This window comes from Arachis stenosperma, chromosome 7 (genome assembly GCF_014773155.1).
Source record: "Arachis stenosperma cultivar V10309 chromosome 7, arast.V10309.gnm1.PFL2, whole genome shotgun sequence".
NCBI lineage: Eukaryota > Viridiplantae > Streptophyta > Magnoliopsida > Fabales > Fabaceae > Arachis > Arachis stenosperma.
The window spans coordinates 28896437-28914821 of NC_080383.1; the positions used below are offsets into that span (position 1 = coordinate 28896437).

The window sequence follows — 18385 nt, forward strand, 5'->3', positions numbered from 1 at the left end:
TTATAATAGCATAATAGTATTGGTAAATAATAATAATAGTATTTTCTATTTATACTTTATTACATCTTCCTTATTTATTTTACAACAAAAATTGCTTATTCAGATTTATTATGAGTTTGTTAAACTTTAGTGTTTAAATTTTAGAGTTGTTTGTGAATTTTTAATATTAAATTATAGATAATTTATTATATAAAATAATAAAATTTTAAATTATATACCAAATATTAAAGATATTTATTTTATATTTAATTAAATTGATTAAATTTCAATTGAATTCTGATTAAACTCTAAATCAACTAATGATTTTAACAATTCATCACCGGTTCGATTCTCAAAAACATTACGTGCAAATGATTTTGTCTAAGGGTAAACATGTGTATTGCCCTTTTGATTAAGACTGAAGAATTAAGATAGAAAAATGCCAATAAAGTGCTATTATTTATTTATTTGAGGGAAACAAAGAAAACCTCATCTCAGACCAAGAGTGAGGAAATGGCAGTGTCACTGAGACTGCCCTCTCTAACGCTAACGAACCTGTTCGCCTCACCGTCTTCTATTCCCATTCTACGACGCCGACGCCCCCATGGCACTCTTCTCCGGCCGCCGCCCCTCGCTGCTAGCTTCTCCTCGCAGAGAGCAGAAGCTGCGTCAGCTCAGACCCAGTATAACTCGAAGAGCAGCAAAGGGAGCGACCAAGTAATAACGCCAAGGTCACAGGACTTCAACGCTTGGTACCTCGACCTCATAGCCAACGCCGAGCTAGCCGATTACGGTCCTGTTCGCGGCACCATGGTCATTCGTCCCTATGGTTACGCTATTTGGGAATCCATTCAGGTTCCTCCTCAATTTTTATGCTTTCTTTTTGGCCGATATATTAAGAGAAATCTTATTTTCTTTTTCTTGGCGTACAGGACTATTTGAATGTGAAGTTCAAGGAAACAGGGCATAGTAACATGTACTTTCCGCAGGTAATTTAAAGGGATGATGTAAGGAAAAATCTTTCGGTGATTATGCTGATTCCCCTGTTTGCGAATTTATTTATTTATTTTGGGGGGATTTTCTCATTTATAATACTTTTTTATTCTCCGAAGTTGTGAACTTGTGTGTGATAATGCAAAACACCTTGTAGTATAGGAAATGTAATGGTAATGCAAAGTGAGGTATTGATAATGCGGATACCATGATTCTAACTGTAGTATGACATCAAAATATCTCTTATTGAGTTTGGTGCTTGTTTGTTTCTCCATTCTGCGGTGTAGTTTATTCCATACTCATTTATAGAGAAAGAAGCAAGTCATGTGGAGGGCTTTTGTTTGCTGATGTTGCTTTCATGCGCATTTCTTCTCCATATTTTTTTTTTTTTTTTTTTTTTTTTTCCTTTTCCTCACAATCTATATACTGAATACAATTTCTATTTGTGATATTGAGTATCTGTGACCTAAGGTTAGCTTTGATTTTTGTAATTCTTGAGGCTGTGTCAGGTTCGACCCACAAGTGAAACCATTGTCAATCACATGTTTACCAAATGGATCCAAAGTTATCGTGATCTCCCTCTCTTGATTAATCAGGTAAATGTTTCCGCTGCTGTGCTTGTGATTAGACACTTGTCTGCTTATGTGATTGGATAGTCTGTGACTTTCTTTTGACACATAAATGTGATGCAGTGGGCAAATGTCACAAGATGGGAGATGCGCACAAAACCATTTGTTAGGACTCTTGAGTTTCTTTGGCAAGAGGGCCACACTGCTCATGCAACTCCTGAAGAGGCAGAAAATGAGGTCATCATCTTCTCTGTGTTAAGCCTTAGTGCCCTCACTTGTTACATCACTGTGATCTTAGTAAATATTTCTGTTAAACTGCAGGCTATACAGATGATTGACATCTATACCAAATTTGCTTATGAGCAAGCTGCAATACCTGTTATTGCAGGTCGAAAATCTAAAGTAGAAACATTCGCTGGAGCTAATAAGACCTATACAATTGAGGCCATGATGGGTGACAGGAAAGCATTGCAAGCCGGAACCAGCCACAACCTTGGCCAGAACTTTTCTCGTGCCTTTGGAACACAGGTATTTAAGCAACATTTTAGTAGTTGCAGATCTGCAAAATGTTCTCTTAGTGTGAAGTTCACTTGTTTTTATCAATATACTTAATTTCTTCAAGAAATTATGCTCCTTCTCCCCGTCTTAAATGCACGAGTTATTTTTATTTATTTACTATTTTTGCTTTCCGTGATACCTGGGCAGTCACCCGCAAATTTTGATTGACTCTGTTATATTTGCATGCCTTTTTTTCAAGTATTTATATCAGATGCAGATGCTCAAGATTTATCCTTATGCAGTTTTTAGATGAGACTGGACAAATGCAGCATGTTTGGCAGACATCATGGGCAATTAGTACACGTTTTGTTGGAGGCATTATCATGACCCATGGAGATGATGCCGGCCTAATGCTTCCTCCAAAGCTTGCTCCGATACAGGTACTTTAGGGTGCTGCACATCTAAGTCACGTTAAGTCACTGGTTTGGGATTATCCTTTGGAACATCTACCACATTGGCTGATAATTTAATTCATTTGATGGTTGTACTTTTTAATGATATGCCTTGCTTCATTTAGGTGGTAATTGTACCTATTTGGAAGAAGGATGAAGAGAAAGTGGCTGTTCTAAATGCAGCATCTTCTGTAAAAGAAGTTCTTCGTACGGCAGGTATTAAAGTTAAACTAGATGACTCAGAGCAAAGAACTCCTGGATGGAAATTCAATTTCTGGGAAATGAAGGTTTTCTCTTAAACTTGGATGCTTGATATAAATAATCTGATGTAGTTGTTGCTGCTGGCTTAATGCAAACTCATGCCAAATTAAATTTCTACTTGTGCTTACCTAATATGCACCTTCTCATTTCAGGGTGTTCCTCTTAGAATTGAAATTGGTCCTCGTGATGTGTCTAGTGAGAGTGTGGTGATATCCAGGAGAGATGTTCCTGGGAAGCAGGGGAAAGTGTTTGGAATCTCTATGGAGCCTTCTATTTTGGTGGCTTTTGTGAAAGACAGGTTGCATGAAATACAGTCCTCTCTTTTGGAGAGGGCCATAGCATTTCGTGACAGGTTCACTCATTTTCTGTCTAAAATCTAAATATCTCCTTTTCTAACATGCTTTGAATTGTGTGAAATAATGGCTTCTGTTTAGTAATATAATTTCATTAATCATCTACTTGTTTGAAGTGAAGAAGGCTAATGGTAGCGTAACTTTAGATTGTGGCAAAACAATGTTCTCTTTGAATCTGGTTTTTGGCTTATGCTATAACACTGACATATTGAAAAAGGACGGCATTTTCTTTTGCAGCAATATTGTAGATGTGAACTCATATGATGATCTTAAAGTAGCAATATCACAAGGCAAATGGGCTAGGGGTCCTTGGTCTGCTACGTAGGTTTTTTCATTTAAGATTCTTAAAACAGATTTTCAGGGCTAAGCATAAATGTGTGTATATATGGATGTGGACCATGATTGACAACTGTTTTACATGATCATGCAGCAATGAAGATGAGTTAAAAGTAAAGGAGGAAACAGGAGCAACCATTAGGTGCTTTCCTTTTGAACAACCCCAAGGGATCAAAAGATGCTTCATGACTGGAGATCCTGCCGAAGAAGTAGCAATTTTTGCCAAATCTTACTAATTCCCAAGTATATTATCCTGCAGATGGGGCTTGTAGTCAAATTCTTGGTTTGAATCGTACATTTTTTGGTAAGTCAGTTGTGTTGTACAACATAGACAACTTATTACAGAACATTTAACTGATCAACTGTAGCTTTTTATTGTTAGTTGTCATAATGGAGTTACAATTGTCAAATTTTGTAAGGAATATTTATGACTTGCAGTTTTGATGATACCTATGTGATTTCTTGATATTATCCTAAATTTGTTAAGATGATATGAGTTAATTCAGATCAGTCCTGCAATTAAATGCTAAAATTTTATACATCGACACTCGACAGCATACGAAACTGTTTATTGTTGAAAAAGAAAAACGTAGAACAAGTAATGAATAGTGTTTAGGTTATGATCTCAAGAACAAGTAACTCAAGCACACCAGTCACCAGGTGATGCTAATAGATTTAAAATGCAGGTTTTCTGTGGAGCAATATTTACAGCTTGATGTTACTTCATGTCTCATTTCACTTTGGCCACTGACAAAAATTCTAATGCTTGATCTTTGGCAACTAGAGAGTATTTCTGTCACAGAATGAAATTTTTTTTCTAGAGGTTTTACTTACAAATTTTAACGAGAAAGTGTTATTTATTCAATGAAAAAGATATTTAACTGAACTTAAAAAACATGGTCATCTCAAAAAGTCATATTTTGCTCTTTATGTTTGGTCTTTTGTCATAGTGTACTATAACTACATCCACAAAGGATTGGTGGGTTAGGGACTCTAATTCCTTGTTAGTAGTGGTGTTTATGGATTGGGTTTGATCCGCGGTGTTTATCCGAATCCGATCCGAAAATTACGGATATGGATCCGATCCATAAGGTTATCGGATTGGATCGGATTCGCATAATAATCAGATCAGATTGTAGATTTTGTGTTAGTATTTGCATATCTAACGCATCTGCGTATCCGTAAAAATAAAGAAATAAATAAGTAAATATTCTTTTTGTTTTATTTCAACTAATAATTATCATATATGTTATATTATTTTAATTTATTATTTAATAAAAGTGTCTTTAATATTATTTTAAGAGTAAACATATTTAAAAGAATAGAAAAAATGAATTTTATGGATATTTTTTAATAAAAATAAGTTTTTAAAATTTTTTTTTATGTTTTGCAGATATATCCGATATCCGAGTTAAAAAATTGAGACTATTGAATCTGATCTGATCCAATAATTTTAGTGCAGATCGAATTGAAATTTTGGCCATATCCGATCCGATCCGAGTACTGTGCCTGGAAATGTGCGTTCGCTTTCAATCTACTTAGAGCAACTCTAATGGCTGAGTTCCCAACTCACTTTTTCTGACAAGATACAATTCTATCTGTCTGAGTTCTATCTTTTAGAGAAGAGAGAAGATGAATTTCTTCACATAATTCAAGGGAGAAGAGTTCCTCCTCAAAAGGACTTTTAATGGCAAGTTATCTTTAAAATAAATAATTATATTAAATTATAATTAAATAAATAATTATATTAAATAATTAAATTATAATTAATTAATTAATTATATTTTTAATTAATTAATAATTTATATTAATTAATTAAATTATAATTAATATAAATAATTATATTAAATTATTATTAAATATTATGTATTTTGTTATATTAAATTATAATTAATTAAAATTATTTACGTAAAAAAATAAATTTAATTTTTACACATTTCAAAATAACTTTTGGTTAGATTATTTATTTTTATTTATAAAATTTAAAAATACTAACCACATTATAAAATTACAAATTTAAAAATGCTAACTATATTATAAATTTTTTATGTTAATATTTTTTAATAGTAAATTATTTTTGAATTCATAAATTTAAATAATATTATTGTAAAAAAAATAGTAATTAATATAATCTTAATTATTTTAATTAATTAACTAAGTGAGACTATAATATGAACTAAAGTTAGTTTCTCCTAATGGAAAAAAAAGAGATGGTTTGAGTTTTTATTTACTGTTTATAACGCAAAAACTGATGTGGAGTTACTTTTGATGATAGGTGGGCCATAAATAAGAATTGAGATGAGTTTCCTACCAGGTGGTCTTAAGAGCAACTCTAATGGTTGCTTTTTTGGAGTTTCCATTACTGTGCATGTCAGAAAAAATAGAAACCAACCGTTGGAATGAAATAAAAAAGAATTCCTTCTCTTAGATCAAGAAGGGGAGTCCATCTGAATGGAACTCCTGTTACCCAATAATAACTTGTCAAATTAAAAAATTAATAATTATATAAAATTTTAATTAATTAAATAATTATATTAAATAATTAAATAATAATTAATTCAGTAATAATTATAATAATAAATTATATTAAATAATTATATTTTTATTTAATTAATAATTTATATTAATTATTTAAATAATAATTAATTAAATAATTAAATTATAATTAATTTATTAATAACTATAATAATTAATTAGATTAAATAATTAAATTTTTATTTAATTAATGATTTATATTAATTATTTATGTCATAATTAATATTAAATATTATTTATATTATTATATTAAATTATAATTAATTAAATTTACTTACATTAAAAAATAAATTTAATTTTTACACTTTACAAAATAATTTTTGGTTGGGTTAGTTATTTTTATTTTTAAAATTTAAAATGTTAACCACATTATTAAAATTAGCAGTTGTAAAACTAGCAGTTACAAAATTAATCATTAGAAACTAGTCGTTACTATGTTACCGTTATTATTAATAAATTAATATTTTTAAATTTATAAATTTAAATAATATTATTGAAAAAAATTAATTATATTAATTTTAAGTTTTTTAATTAATTAATTAAATAAGATCACAACAGAGACTAAAATTAGTTCCTCCTAATAAAGAAGAGAGAGATGCTTTGAGTTCCTCCTAATGGGATGAGTTCCTATTGGACATGGTCTAATACACATATTCTGACTCCTGTCCAGATAAAAACAGATGTAGCTGTAATGACCATAGATACAGAGATGAATAACATGCTCAGGCTGGCCCTTGAGAAGTATGGGAAATTGAGGTCTGAATTGTGATCCATATATATATATAGTTTGCTTAGAGTGACAATAAGTAATAGGAATAATATTAGAGATGAAGAGATGATAATCCCAAGGCAGAGCCAATTGTTTCGCCCAAAGATTGCAAAAATGGGTTCATCTGATGCATTTGAGCTGAACAATAATGTTTGAAGAGGTTGTTTCTCTCTTGTTACATAGGCTTCAATTTGAAGCTGCAAGCGCGAGATGTCAAAGGTTGTGCCTGAAACACTCATGAAGAGGTAACGCACTTGTTGAAGGCGCATACAAGAACTCATGGAGATGAAAGTTGCAATTACACTTCCTCCACTCACCATCACTACCATGTCATACCTGCATCAAACATTATATGTGTCAATCCATGACTTGTCTTTAACTAGTTAGTAGTTACCATACCTTGAGGGAAAGGTTGATGAATCCCGTCCACATGACCTTTCGGTGGAGATGAACATGATAGCTTCTGATACAAAGAATGCTTAGGGTATCATGTTTAGTGTCGCAGCAAGAGATGAACATTTATGTAAATGACACTTGTAGGAGCATAGCACAATCCTATTGTAGCAACATGAGAGGAAATTGAAATGGAGCCAAATTCAGATATAGTACTTGTCATTCACCTGGATTCTTGGAGAAATTCAGTTCAATAGTTTCACAAGATAAGATGCAAGCAAAAACCAACTATATTTTTTTCTTGCAAGAAACACACAGGAAGAAGAAAATCCTACTACAAAAACTATGACAGTTGATGAATGCAGAAGAAAAGTTCATAAAGTTTTCGCCTTATCAAAGGTAAGCTAGTGGACCACATGGCTAATCCTGCATGAGCATCTACAATGAAAGCTCTTGCAATGTTGGCCTATATAGTTTATGATTGAAAAAGGACTTTGCATTGATGTGTGTCCTAGCCAGATGTGGTACTTGATAGTTGATACTTCTCTCTAAAGTTAGAAAGAACAGAAACACCATGCAGATAATTCCAACAAGGCCTAAGGCCATTGCTAAATCTTCCAGCTTGGCCTCTCACCTATGCAATTAAAAAGCAATGTTCCAACTTAGAAGAAGAGAAATGTAATAAACAATATTTGATGAAGAGTGGCCAGTAGGATCACTTGTAGAAACCAGTCATGTAAGTAGGAATACAAGGACCAAATCTAATATAAATGAAACATGAAAATCAGAGAGAGTTGTGTTAGAGAAATGATTTCAAGGGAACCATTCACAAGCAATCAGTCATACATCATGTATGACTAACAAGGTATGAAATAACGTACCTTTGAGTATTGTCAAATGAAGGGCTATGAATAAAATGGAAAATATGTAGACAAGTATACTTGCCCCTGTGCAACATATATAGAGGATGAATGAGATGTCAAATAACACCATTCGATGAAGTATTATGAATAAAAGGGATCTGTTTTAGCTTGAATGGCAGGCAATCAATGTAGATAGAAGGTGTTTGTTGGGACCATAACCCAAAAGCACTATGTAGCCAAGAAAGATCATATCCCCGTTTGAACAAACTCCACACTGCTTGAAGAAGTACATCCACTCTTCTTTGATTCCATGGTCTCACATACAATAATGATACCCTTTTTGAAGCAGAAAAGTTCCTTCATAGGATAGAGTGTATGGTAAAGGCCAAAGACAGTAACATAATACACTACAACTTAACCAATAATATTGGAAAAGAAAATTGGTGAGAAACACACTTCATAAATTCATATCATGTGATACTGTTATTCACTGCTTTGTTTTTCATCATTAAAGAAAATATACTACTTCACTATAACAGTCCACGAGAGACCCCATTATTTTAGGAGGCGAGGCGTTTAGCTTTTTTTGACAACAGCAACAACAGCATGAGAATACAATTTCCACATGGCTGGATACTGTAGTAAATTTTGTCTTTATTTTTTGAATAAATATTAGCAATTATTTGGGCATAAAAATAAATATAAATAAAATAAAACAAACAAACAAACAAAAAAGATAGGTATATGTATAGACTTATCGTTTTATATCTATAATATAATATGTTATTTTATATTCAAATCATGTTTTATCTGTCTAGATATAATTTGCATTTTTCTTTCATTTTACCTAGCTCATCAATGACCATGCATGGTATAATATAATTACGCTTACGCCCCAACCAATGATTTCACCAGAGAACATTAGAACAAGATAAAGACAAAACTTGAATTATGATTTTCCCAACATTATTGATGCGAGAAGAAAATGTATACATCTAGTCTTAGTCTTAGGTTTTTGCTAGCCCTTCTCTTCTTTTTAATTATATCTTTGTTTATATTCATATAGTATAATCAATTTAAAAAAAATTGTTCAATCAAAAAATTGAATCTTTGCAACGAAATATTGAAATTTGAGTGATTTAAATAAAATTTTTATTTATTGTTAAATTAAATATGTAGAAAATACAAATACGTTCTAATTTTATGTAATATCTATTTTAATCATATGTCGTAAACAAAAATATCCTACAAAATTTAAAGTTAAGGTTCTTAATATTTACATTTATAACATTAATAGACTCTAATCAAACAATATTTAAATTAGATCTATATTATAATGTAAAAAAAATATTTATATTATAGATTGAATGAACAAAATAAAATACAACAAAAATAATACCAAAAAATTATTGAAAAAAATTGAAACCAAAGATTCTTTTTAGTTTAGCAAAAAAAAAAAAAGGAAAAAGATTCATTATTTAAAAGATGTTTTTTATTTTTTTTACAGCTCTCAAGTAATCTTTTCTATTTTTTTTACCAGATCATATATTTATTTATACTTTGATTGTATTTAATTTAACTCCGTATTTATGAATATTCAATTAATAGAATCAGAATTCAAAACTTATTTGTTTCTTTTTTATGTATTTTTATTACCTAAGTATATTATCTTTAGCCGCACATATATTGTGGCGAGTCAAACTAAACTAGAAACTAAAAAAAAAAAGACTATTTCCTAAATTTGTTAAGTTAATAATGCCTTCTATGAATTTACCTACATAAGCCGCAGCTAAAGTAGCAAAAATAAGGGCTTGAATACTACTTGTAAATAATCCAAGGAGCATGACGGGTATAGGAACTACTAAGGGTACTAAAGAAGCAAGAACAACAACTGCTAATTCATTAGCTAATATATTTTTGAAAAGTCGAAAGCTAAGCGACACGAGTTTTGTGAAATTTTCTAAGATGTTAATTGGTAGAAGACTTGAAGTTGGTTGGATGTATTTACCAAAATAAGCTAATTCTTTTTTCAAAAGACCCGCATAGAAATATGCTACTGATGTAAGTAAAGCTAATGCAACAGTAGTATTTATATCTTTTGTGGGTGCAGCTAACTCCCCATGAGGTAACTGTATTATTTTCCAAGGCAAAAGAGTCCCCAACCAATTTGAAACAAAAATAAATAAGAACATGGTTCCAACAAAGAGAACCCACGGACCATATTCTTCCCCAATCTGAGTTTTGCTTACATCTCGAATGAATTCGAGGACATATTTAAAGAAATTATGACCAAAAGTGAGAATGGTTTGCGGATTTCTAACAACTAAAATGGCTGAAACCAATAAGATAGCAATTACGACCCAAAAAGTCATAAGTACTTGGGCATGCACTTGGAACACCCTTAATTGCCAATAGAGATGTTGACCTACTTTTACGAAAGATATCTCATATAATCTTTTTAATGTATTGATGGAACATAATAGAATATTCATATTGCCCTCAAAATAAATAGAACTTGAAAGGAATTATTTTGATTCAACCATCTCTTTTTCAATTGTCTGTTAAATCTTTTATTTTGAATATCGACTAATCACTTAATATTTCTGATTTTTTTGTTTTTTGCATGATTTAGTAAATTAGTTATAGTAACCGATTCTATAAATCTATAAAGTTCTCAATGGAATAATTTATTTTATTATTAATTAAAAATTTCGTATATAGCTAGAACGACTTTCACAAATTGCAAATACTAATTTGTTAAGAATTAACCAAATTGAAGCTGTAGCATCATTATTAGTTGAAATCGAAATATCCGCGAGATCGGGGTCACAATTTGTATCGATTAAACAAATCGTTGAAATTCTCAAAGTGATATATTCTCTAAGAGCGGTATACTTCTCTTGCTGATCAACGATTATGACAATATCGGATAAGCCAGTCATATATTTAATGTCACCCATATAGGTTTCCAAGTGCGATAATTGTCTCTTCAAAATAGCAGTATCTTTTTTTGGCAAACTATGAATTCTGCCCTTTTTTGTTCTATTCTCAGGGACCTGAACTTATGAAGTCTCGTTTCTGTAGTATACCAATTGGTTAACATACCACCGAGCTATTTTTTATTAACATAATGACATCAAGCCCTTGTTACAACCCGTGCTATTAAATTCGCAGCTTTATTTTTTGTGCCAATAATTAAAAATTATTTCCCCTTACTTGCTGCATCAAAAACCAAATCACATGCTTCTGATAAAAAGTGAGCAGTTCTTGTAAGATTTAGAATATGAATACCCTTACGTTTTATGGATATATAAGGTGTTATTCTGGGATTCTATTTTCTAGTAGCATGGCCAAAATAAACTCCTGCTTCCATCATCTCTTCCAATGTTATGTTTCAATATTTTTTTGTTATTGATCCCCACAAAAAAGAGACAGGGTATTTTGAAATAAGAAAAATTTTGTTCCGATGAAACTTTCTCTTTTATCGAAAATTGGCTCTTGATACATGGTCAAGCCATTCAATTTTTTTACTTTTTTTATTTGTTTTAAAAAATGTGCCTTTATTTAAATTTAAGAATTATAAATTCGAAAAAATAGGCTTTTAGCAATTATCAAATCTTCGAAAATGATTGCTGCAACGTATCACATAAATTCTTAAAATCAAAAAACAAATTCTCCATGGTGGAACAAGATATCTTTTATTTTTTTTTTCGAGTAAATTCTTTTTATTCTGAGCAATCTTAATAAATTGTCTTTGCTTTGAAGGCTGTGTTACCCTTTTGAATTCGGTACCAACGGGTATCATTTCCCCCAAAACAACGTTCTCTTTTAGACCTTTTAACCAATTGATATGACCTCGGAGAGCAACTTTTGCTAAAACTCTAGTAGTTTCTTGAAATCCGCTTCGGATATGAAACTTAGAATATTTAAAGATGTTTTTGTTATTCCCAATAATAGAGTTTGGTAACAAATTACTTCTTCTAAGGCACATCCCGCTCGTTCAGCTTGAAACAATCCAATTAGCTCGTTGGGTGAAAAAACATTAGACATTTCATCTTCTGAAACCAATACTTTTGATGTTATTTGGCGTATGATAATCTCAATATGTTTATTATGTATATGCACTCCTTGGGATCGATAAATTCTTTGGATTTTATTAACCGAAGAAATTCGACTTTGGACAATAGTTAACTCAATACAAAGAAAAATCCCCAAGGAATGCCGAGAATTTTGGTTATATGTTCATTCCAAGCGTCAACCATCTTCCCTAGGTTAATCGATATTGAATCAATCGAACAAACTTCTAATACATGTTTCCACTTTTGAAAGACCTTGAGTTATATCACCTGATCTCGATTTTTGATATACACATGTTACTAATATATCTCCTTCAAAAAAGATTTCTCCAAAATGTCCATGAACTGTTGCTCCTGGAGTCGCCAAATAGGTATTAGCCGATCTTATTAAGATGGAATCTATTTTAACAATTAAAACTTGTCCCGATTTTAATTTCTAGTTCTAGTCCATTTTTTTGTTTGAGATAGACATACATTTTACAAATAAATTGTCCCAGGCTAATTATTGTAATCAATTTTTCACAATATTTAGAATCATAATCATGATGGAGAAAATCTCAATTCAAACCGAATGTATTTAATTTTATGTTATTGCATAGATCGGGCTTATAAATGATCTTGGTTTCGTCCATTAAAAATTTTTTTAATGCTTGACAAGTTTTTTTTAACTTGTCAAGTTTCAAATTTTTATTCATCGAGATCTAATTATGAGTTATTAAAAGGTAAACTAAATAAAAATTTGAAACTTGAAGTGCTATTCCTACGAACCTAATGAATTCTTAATTAGAATTTGAAATTTTTTTATTTTTTTATTCTCTTTTTTATTTTTACCTCGTTGTAGTATTTTACATTGCTAAAAGGTCCTATTTCAAAACAATCATATGAGTGACAAAATTATTAAAGATTGTCATTCTTTATTTCTATTCAACAACACATGAATTATTTCATAATTTTGGATATGTGATTGTTGAATTTTTTATGAAAAGAAATAGAAGAAAATGGATTAATATTAATTTGATTTGACTCATTATTCGAGATCCATTCTGATGGATCATTTCTTTTTCTGACATAGGAATTCCATGATTTTGTTGGATCAATTCTTAGAAAATCTTCAATCAGACCATTTATATTTACTTCAACAAAAGAGGCACGAGACTCTTCTATCGAAGAACTTTTTGTATCTCGATCCCAATTCAATACAAAACAAGTTCGAACTAATTGAATGGTTGTGTTAGAAATTTTATGAATTGATTTTCCATTTCTATAAAGAATATAATTGAGAGCTTTAAACTCCAAATTATCCCTTTTCTGAAACAGATCTTGTGAAAAAAATTTTACTAAATTGATACCGTTTGTATTTTTATATAGAATTATAGGTCGAACCAAAATAAAATATTTTTTTTTTATAATTGTGATCCATTGGACAGAGATCCAATTTTTAATTTTATTTTTATTCCTTTGAATCTTTTTTTAACTTTTCGGATTGTATCAAAATACCACTGTGTCAGTATACCTTATCCATTTCGCCAGAAAAATGGATATCCCCAGAAAATATTTGTAATTCAATTTTTTTCTTCTCCATTCGCACCAATTTGTCTACTCGACTTCTTATATTAAAAGTGATTGGTGTATTTGTTTCAATAATACTGTTGTTCCTTACCATTATGGAAGAAGGTTCGGATAAAAGATCCACTTCTTTCGAGAAAAGCCATCTTTTTCTCAACAATGTCTTTGTCATTTGATCCAATAGTGTTCCGTTAGATACGAACATATTTGATAAATATTGATAACTCTCAGATAGAGTATTAGAAGGGAAAATTCATTATATAATGAACTATTGGTTCTAAGCCATCTCTGGCGATTAATCAACAATTCGAAATGCTTTTCTTGATAAACCCGCGTTTATATATAGATGTAAGAAGATCTGTTTGGGAAGTAAGAAGCCTCTTTGACATCTCTTCACCTGCAAAGAATTGTCGATGTGAAAACACAGAGACAAAGACAAAAGGCTGATTTTTCAATAGGAAAAAAAGTGGATCCGTAGAGTCCCAAATGAATTAGCTTATTTGAAAAAAGCCTTGTTCTTTGAAAGATCTATCTCGTGTCTAGTACTGCATGGTTTCACCCTGTAAGAACTCCGAATCATTCTCTTGAAACTCATCCTCTTCCTCATAAATGATCCGCTTGTCCTAAAATGACCTGGCCCAATAAGAAAATCCCAATTAACTGGGCCTTTCGATACAATTAAATAGAAAGCTCCAAGGGCGCCATATTATAGGAGCCCAATCTATGTGATTGAATAAATCCTCCTCTATCTGTTGCGGGTCAAGGACTCCTTCCCCTTCTTCAAACTCCGATTCATATTTTTCATAAAGAAACCTCTAATCAACGATAAAACAAGATCATTTTTGAATCATATTTAAGGGATTCTTTGGTTCGGACCGAAGAAGCAATGTCACTCGATCATTGTCAAACTAACTGCAACTTTTTTCTGTCTGTGAGAATTCCACCAGAGCGCCTTTTACTTCTAATAGGCCATGAACTAGATCAGAATCATTCTCAACAAGTCCATAAGAAGTGATCCCATTTTTTTTCATTAGGTCCAAGTAGAGACCAAAGGTCTTGAGCGACCGATCCGGCAGAACAACAAAGATAAAGAAGTATCATTAATTCCTAGTTTTGTTACTTTATTTGTTCTCTAATAAACTTCACTCGTGTAATTCGATTTTAATATTTTGTGGTTGTCCAAATTGGCCTTTTATGATTTTGATTTCATTGTTCATATTTTTACTTAGAATTCTGTTAGAGAGCCAATAGGATATCTATACAACGTGTACAATGAGTTGTTTATTTGAGCTGAATTTGAAATTGAAAATAAATAATAATTAATTAATTTAATTATCATTTAATTTTAATTATAAAAATATTCTCATTGTACACATTGTACACCAATTATATTGACTTCCCATACTTTTTTTTAATTTTTATTTTTTAATATCCTTTGTGCAGTATTGAAAATGACAATGCATTAATAGTAATGATGATAACTTTAAGAATCTATTCGATTTTTATTGTCCTGATTAATATTAACTCTTAATTTAATTTAAATGTTAACAATTTAATCAATTATTTATAATAATATCTTTTTCTATAATTTTTTATTTTTTTTTTTCAAATCACACATTTATTAAGCAATTTTAGCTACATACAAAAAGGAAAAAGATTCAAAAACTAAAAAGAACAAATAAAAAAAAATCCAAGAGACAAAAGTAGTTCTTCCATTGAAGCTAAAATATAGTTTTTCACTAATATATCAAGTAACATTATAGTAAAACTGAAATTAATAGTGTGTGAATTATGTTAAAAGTTATTACTTTATTATATAATGCTTCAATATATAGGTATTATCTTTCATTTATTGCATTTTATTAAATTTAAAATATTTAACACAAAATCTTTTATTTTCGTTAAAAATATTTATTTTACTTCTTTTCAATATATGTCTTTCAGATTAACTCAAATAACGATTTTTCTATCTTTTTATTTGTCTCTACAATTTTATATTTAAAAAAAATATAATTACTTGCAACTTGAAGATCCATGTTGGTATTCAAATTTCTATTACTACATTAAAATGTTGCACTAAATTCTATCATTTAGATTTGACAATAAAAAATATGTATAGTTTAGATTTAATCGAAACATCATGTTTAATTTTTCAATTATATTGGAACATTTTAGACGCATCATAACTTTCTAAAGCAGAAGTTTTGCATCAATAAATTAGTAATATTTAGTTTTAAAAAAGAATTAGGGTTTTTATATTATCCGTATCAATAGTGGTGACTAAATTATCTTTGTTGTAAAATAATAAATAAAAAGGAGAAATAGATATAAAAATGAAATAAAGAATAAAAATATGTATTATCTTATTATATTTATTTAAAATATTATATTATAATTTGTATAATACTATTAATTTTAACAAAAATTAATATTTGCACTAGTAATATTTGTATAATACTATTATAAAAGTATAAGTTCATCATATATATAATACTTGTAATATCATTTAAAACAGTATAAATTGATATTTACACTTGTTTCTTATTTTTGGTGTGTTATGTATGTGATGAACTAATTAGTTTATTATAACCAAAATCCATCGGCAATTCAAAATATAAAATTAAAAAAATATATTTTTTTTGTGAATATATAAAATATATTATAATCAATTAGCTATGTTTTTGTGTGGTTGAAATTTTGAAGTATAGCTTGTTCTTTGTGATGTAGTATGTCTTTTTTTTTATGAAGTGAGTATAATTCGAATGTCAAAAAATACAGTGGATGAATATCTACAAAAAATACTCTGACGTATAAATTAGTAAGTATTTAAGAGGTATATAATAATTATTTGAAAATAGAATATTAGACATAAAATAAAATTTATAAAACTTATCATGTAATACCTCTTTGAGATTAGATATAGAAAGTAGGGATGAGAAAAAAACCTGAACTCGTGGGTACCCACGGGAATTACATGAGACGGAAAAAAATGGAGACGCACAAAGTCCCCACGGGGATAAAGATCCATCCCCACCAATAAATAGGGACGGAAATAGGGACTGAGGTACTCGTTAGGACACACTAAATCTCCACTATAATGAAATTATATAAATACCTTTTATATATATTGATATAAGATTCAAAAAAATCATAATTCCTAATTCCTCTCTCTCTCTCTCTCTCTCTCTAACCACGCCACGCTCTGGCCTCCTCCCCCTAACCCCTCTCCATCGCTGACTCAAACTTCTCCATCGCCAACTCGCTATCTTTTGTCGCTAAAATCTCAAAGGCTCCCATGCAACCTTCATCGTCGTCTAAGTCATTCCCGTGAGCCATCGTCGCTGAAGGTCTCCCGTCAACCAGTGCCATTGACATCCTTTCCTTTCGTAGTGGAAAGTTTTGCATCGTCCTCGTTGATCCTCTCCCGTGGCCGTCACTGAAGCTCTCCCGTCTCCCTCACGTTGCTGAACCTGTTCCCGTTTCTAGGTTCATCTTGTAAGGGGTCGACGGAGCTATACTAACAGAGACTCAAAGGCAAATATGAGTTAATATGGCCCTCTTTTCTCAAACTTCATATATTTTTCTATTTTTAAATCCATCATAGTTCTAAATTTTGATTATGTAAATTATTCTTGTAATTATTGGCAATAGTAAAAAAAAAATTAGTTTTTAATTTTTCCAAAATTACCCATAACCTTTGCTATCTTTCTCCCTCCAACGTATCACTAAGCAATTGAAGATTTATTTACATCACTCATAGTTTGCTTCTTGTCCTTGGATTAACTATTTCTATTAGGTTACATAATGGGATGTATTCAAATGGCAACATTGTTTTAATGATTAGAGAGTGATTTAATTGTCCCAAACAAATTATTACCATCTACCTCAATTAAGTTCATTCCAGTTTAGAAGCCTAATGTAATATGTCACCAAAATCTGAAAAATTTTGTCAAAAACATTCACATAATGATCGATGTGTTTAATAGAGCTAAAGTTCTGGGAGAGATTTGTCATTTTTTAATTGAGAGGGTGCATATTGTCTAAGTTTAAAATGGATAGGAGCTAAAAAAATATTTTACTTACACTTAAATCATAGTTTTTAATATTAAGATTAGGAGATATAATGCATTATTTAAATAATTGTATCAAATATACACTAAGATCAGCCACTAATATAAAATATATATTAGAATATAAATACATATTAAAAATAAATTAAATAAGATATGTATTTCTATAAATATATATAATTATATAGTAGCAATCTAGCTGATTTTGGTGGAAACATTATTTAAAAGAAAATCAAAGGATCGAAAGGCAACAAAAAGAAACTAGTAAAATGATAACCATATAAAAGGGATGGGGTGATGCTACCATACTGAAGTAAAAAATTTTCAACATTTACTGAAATGAGGTGGATACTTCTTTATGAAGGACGCGCGTTAGTGTTGATGTGATAAGGGAGACACGGACTGAGTGGTAGCAGTAGCACACAGGAATTTGTCGAGTATTCTTAGGCAATTAGGTGAGAAAGCATGTTTAAATTAAGTGCTTAACCATTTTTTTAATTTTAAAAAAAATTGGGTTGGTCATTTTTTTGTAGTTGGGCTTTTTTTACTAAATAGATGAATTGGGCTGATATTGCTTGGGAATGATCTAATATTTTAAAAAAAGAACAACAACAACAATCTTTTTCTAGTTCTATGTTACATTTTATGAAAACAAAATTGTAAATAGAGAGC

General features: G+C 30.3%; 3 protein-coding genes and 1 pseudogene across 3 annotated transcripts; 2 read left to right on the forward strand and 2 right to left on the reverse strand.

Annotated features, from left to right (window-relative positions):
* Nucleotides 1–447: 447 nt before the first annotated feature.
* On the forward strand, nt 448–1498 carry LOC130939638 (proline--tRNA ligase, chloroplastic/mitochondrial-like). Its single transcript, XM_057867728.1, has 4 exons — nt 448–834; nt 912–968; nt 1260–1321; nt 1444–1498. The coding sequence occupies exons 1-4, from the start codon at nt 493–495 to the stop codon at nt 1496–1498; spliced, it is 516 nt and encodes a 171-aa protein (XP_057723711.1). The 5' UTR covers nt 448–492.
* Nucleotides 1447–3942, forward strand: LOC130940531 (proline--tRNA ligase, chloroplastic/mitochondrial-like). The gene is made up of 8 exons (XM_057868695.1): nt 1447–1568; nt 1665–1778; nt 1863–2069; nt 2342–2479; nt 2617–2778; nt 2905–3104; nt 3343–3426; nt 3536–3942. The coding sequence occupies exons 1-8, from the start codon at nt 1515–1517 to the stop codon at nt 3675–3677; spliced, it is 1101 nt and encodes a 366-aa protein (XP_057724678.1). The 5' UTR covers nt 1447–1514; the 3' UTR covers nt 3678–3942.
* A 2675-nt stretch (nt 3943–6617) lies between these two features.
* Nucleotides 6618–10549, reverse strand: LOC130939639 (ATP synthase subunit a, chloroplastic-like). Its single transcript, XM_057867729.1, has 5 exons — nt 9761–10549; nt 8020–8085; nt 7145–7208; nt 6925–7081; nt 6618–6638 (listed from the first exon to the last, which is right to left on the reverse strand). Exons 1-5 carry the CDS (start codon nt 10491–10493, stop codon nt 6618–6620), a joined length of 1041 nt encoding a protein of 346 aa, XP_057723712.1. The 5' UTR covers nt 10494–10549.
* Nucleotides 10550–10703: 154 nt separating this feature from the next.
* On the reverse strand, nt 10704–17012 carry LOC130939641 (30S ribosomal protein S2, chloroplastic-like; annotated as a pseudogene).
* Nucleotides 17013–18385: the final 1373 nt, after the last annotated feature.

Coding starts and splice junctions, on each gene's coding strand:
- LOC130940531 (XM_057868695.1), top strand. CDS start 1,515: ATGTTTACCAAATGGATCCAAAGTTATCGTGATCTCCCTCTCTTGATT. Junction 1,569..1,664: donor TCCCTCTCTTGATTAATCAG/GTAAATGTTTCC, acceptor AATGTGATGCAG/TGGGCAAATGTCACAAGATG. Junction 1,779..1,862: donor CTGAAGAGGCAGAAAATGAG/GTCATCATCTTC, acceptor GTTAAACTGCAG/GCTATACAGATGATTGACAT.
- LOC130939638 (XM_057867728.1), top strand. CDS start 493: ATGGCAGTGTCACTGAGACTGCCCTCTCTAACGCTAACGAACCTGTTC. Junction 835..911: donor CTATTTGGGAATCCATTCAG/GTTCCTCCTCAA, acceptor CTTGGCGTACAG/GACTATTTGAATGTGAAGTT. Junction 969..1,259: donor GTAACATGTACTTTCCGCAG/GTAATTTAAAGG, acceptor TCTGCGGTGTAG/TTTATTCCATACTCATTTAT.
- LOC130939639 (XM_057867729.1), bottom strand. CDS start 10,493: ATGAATATTCTATTATGTTCCATCAATACATTAAAAAGATTATATGAG. Junction 8,086..9,760: donor TGTAGGTAAATTCATAGAAG/GCATTATTAACT, acceptor TATGTTGCACAG/GGGCAAGTATACTTGTCTAC. Junction 6,639..6,924: donor AGCTTCAAATTGAAGCCTAT/GTAACAAGAGAG, acceptor TTATCTGGACAG/GAGTCAGAATATGTGTATTA.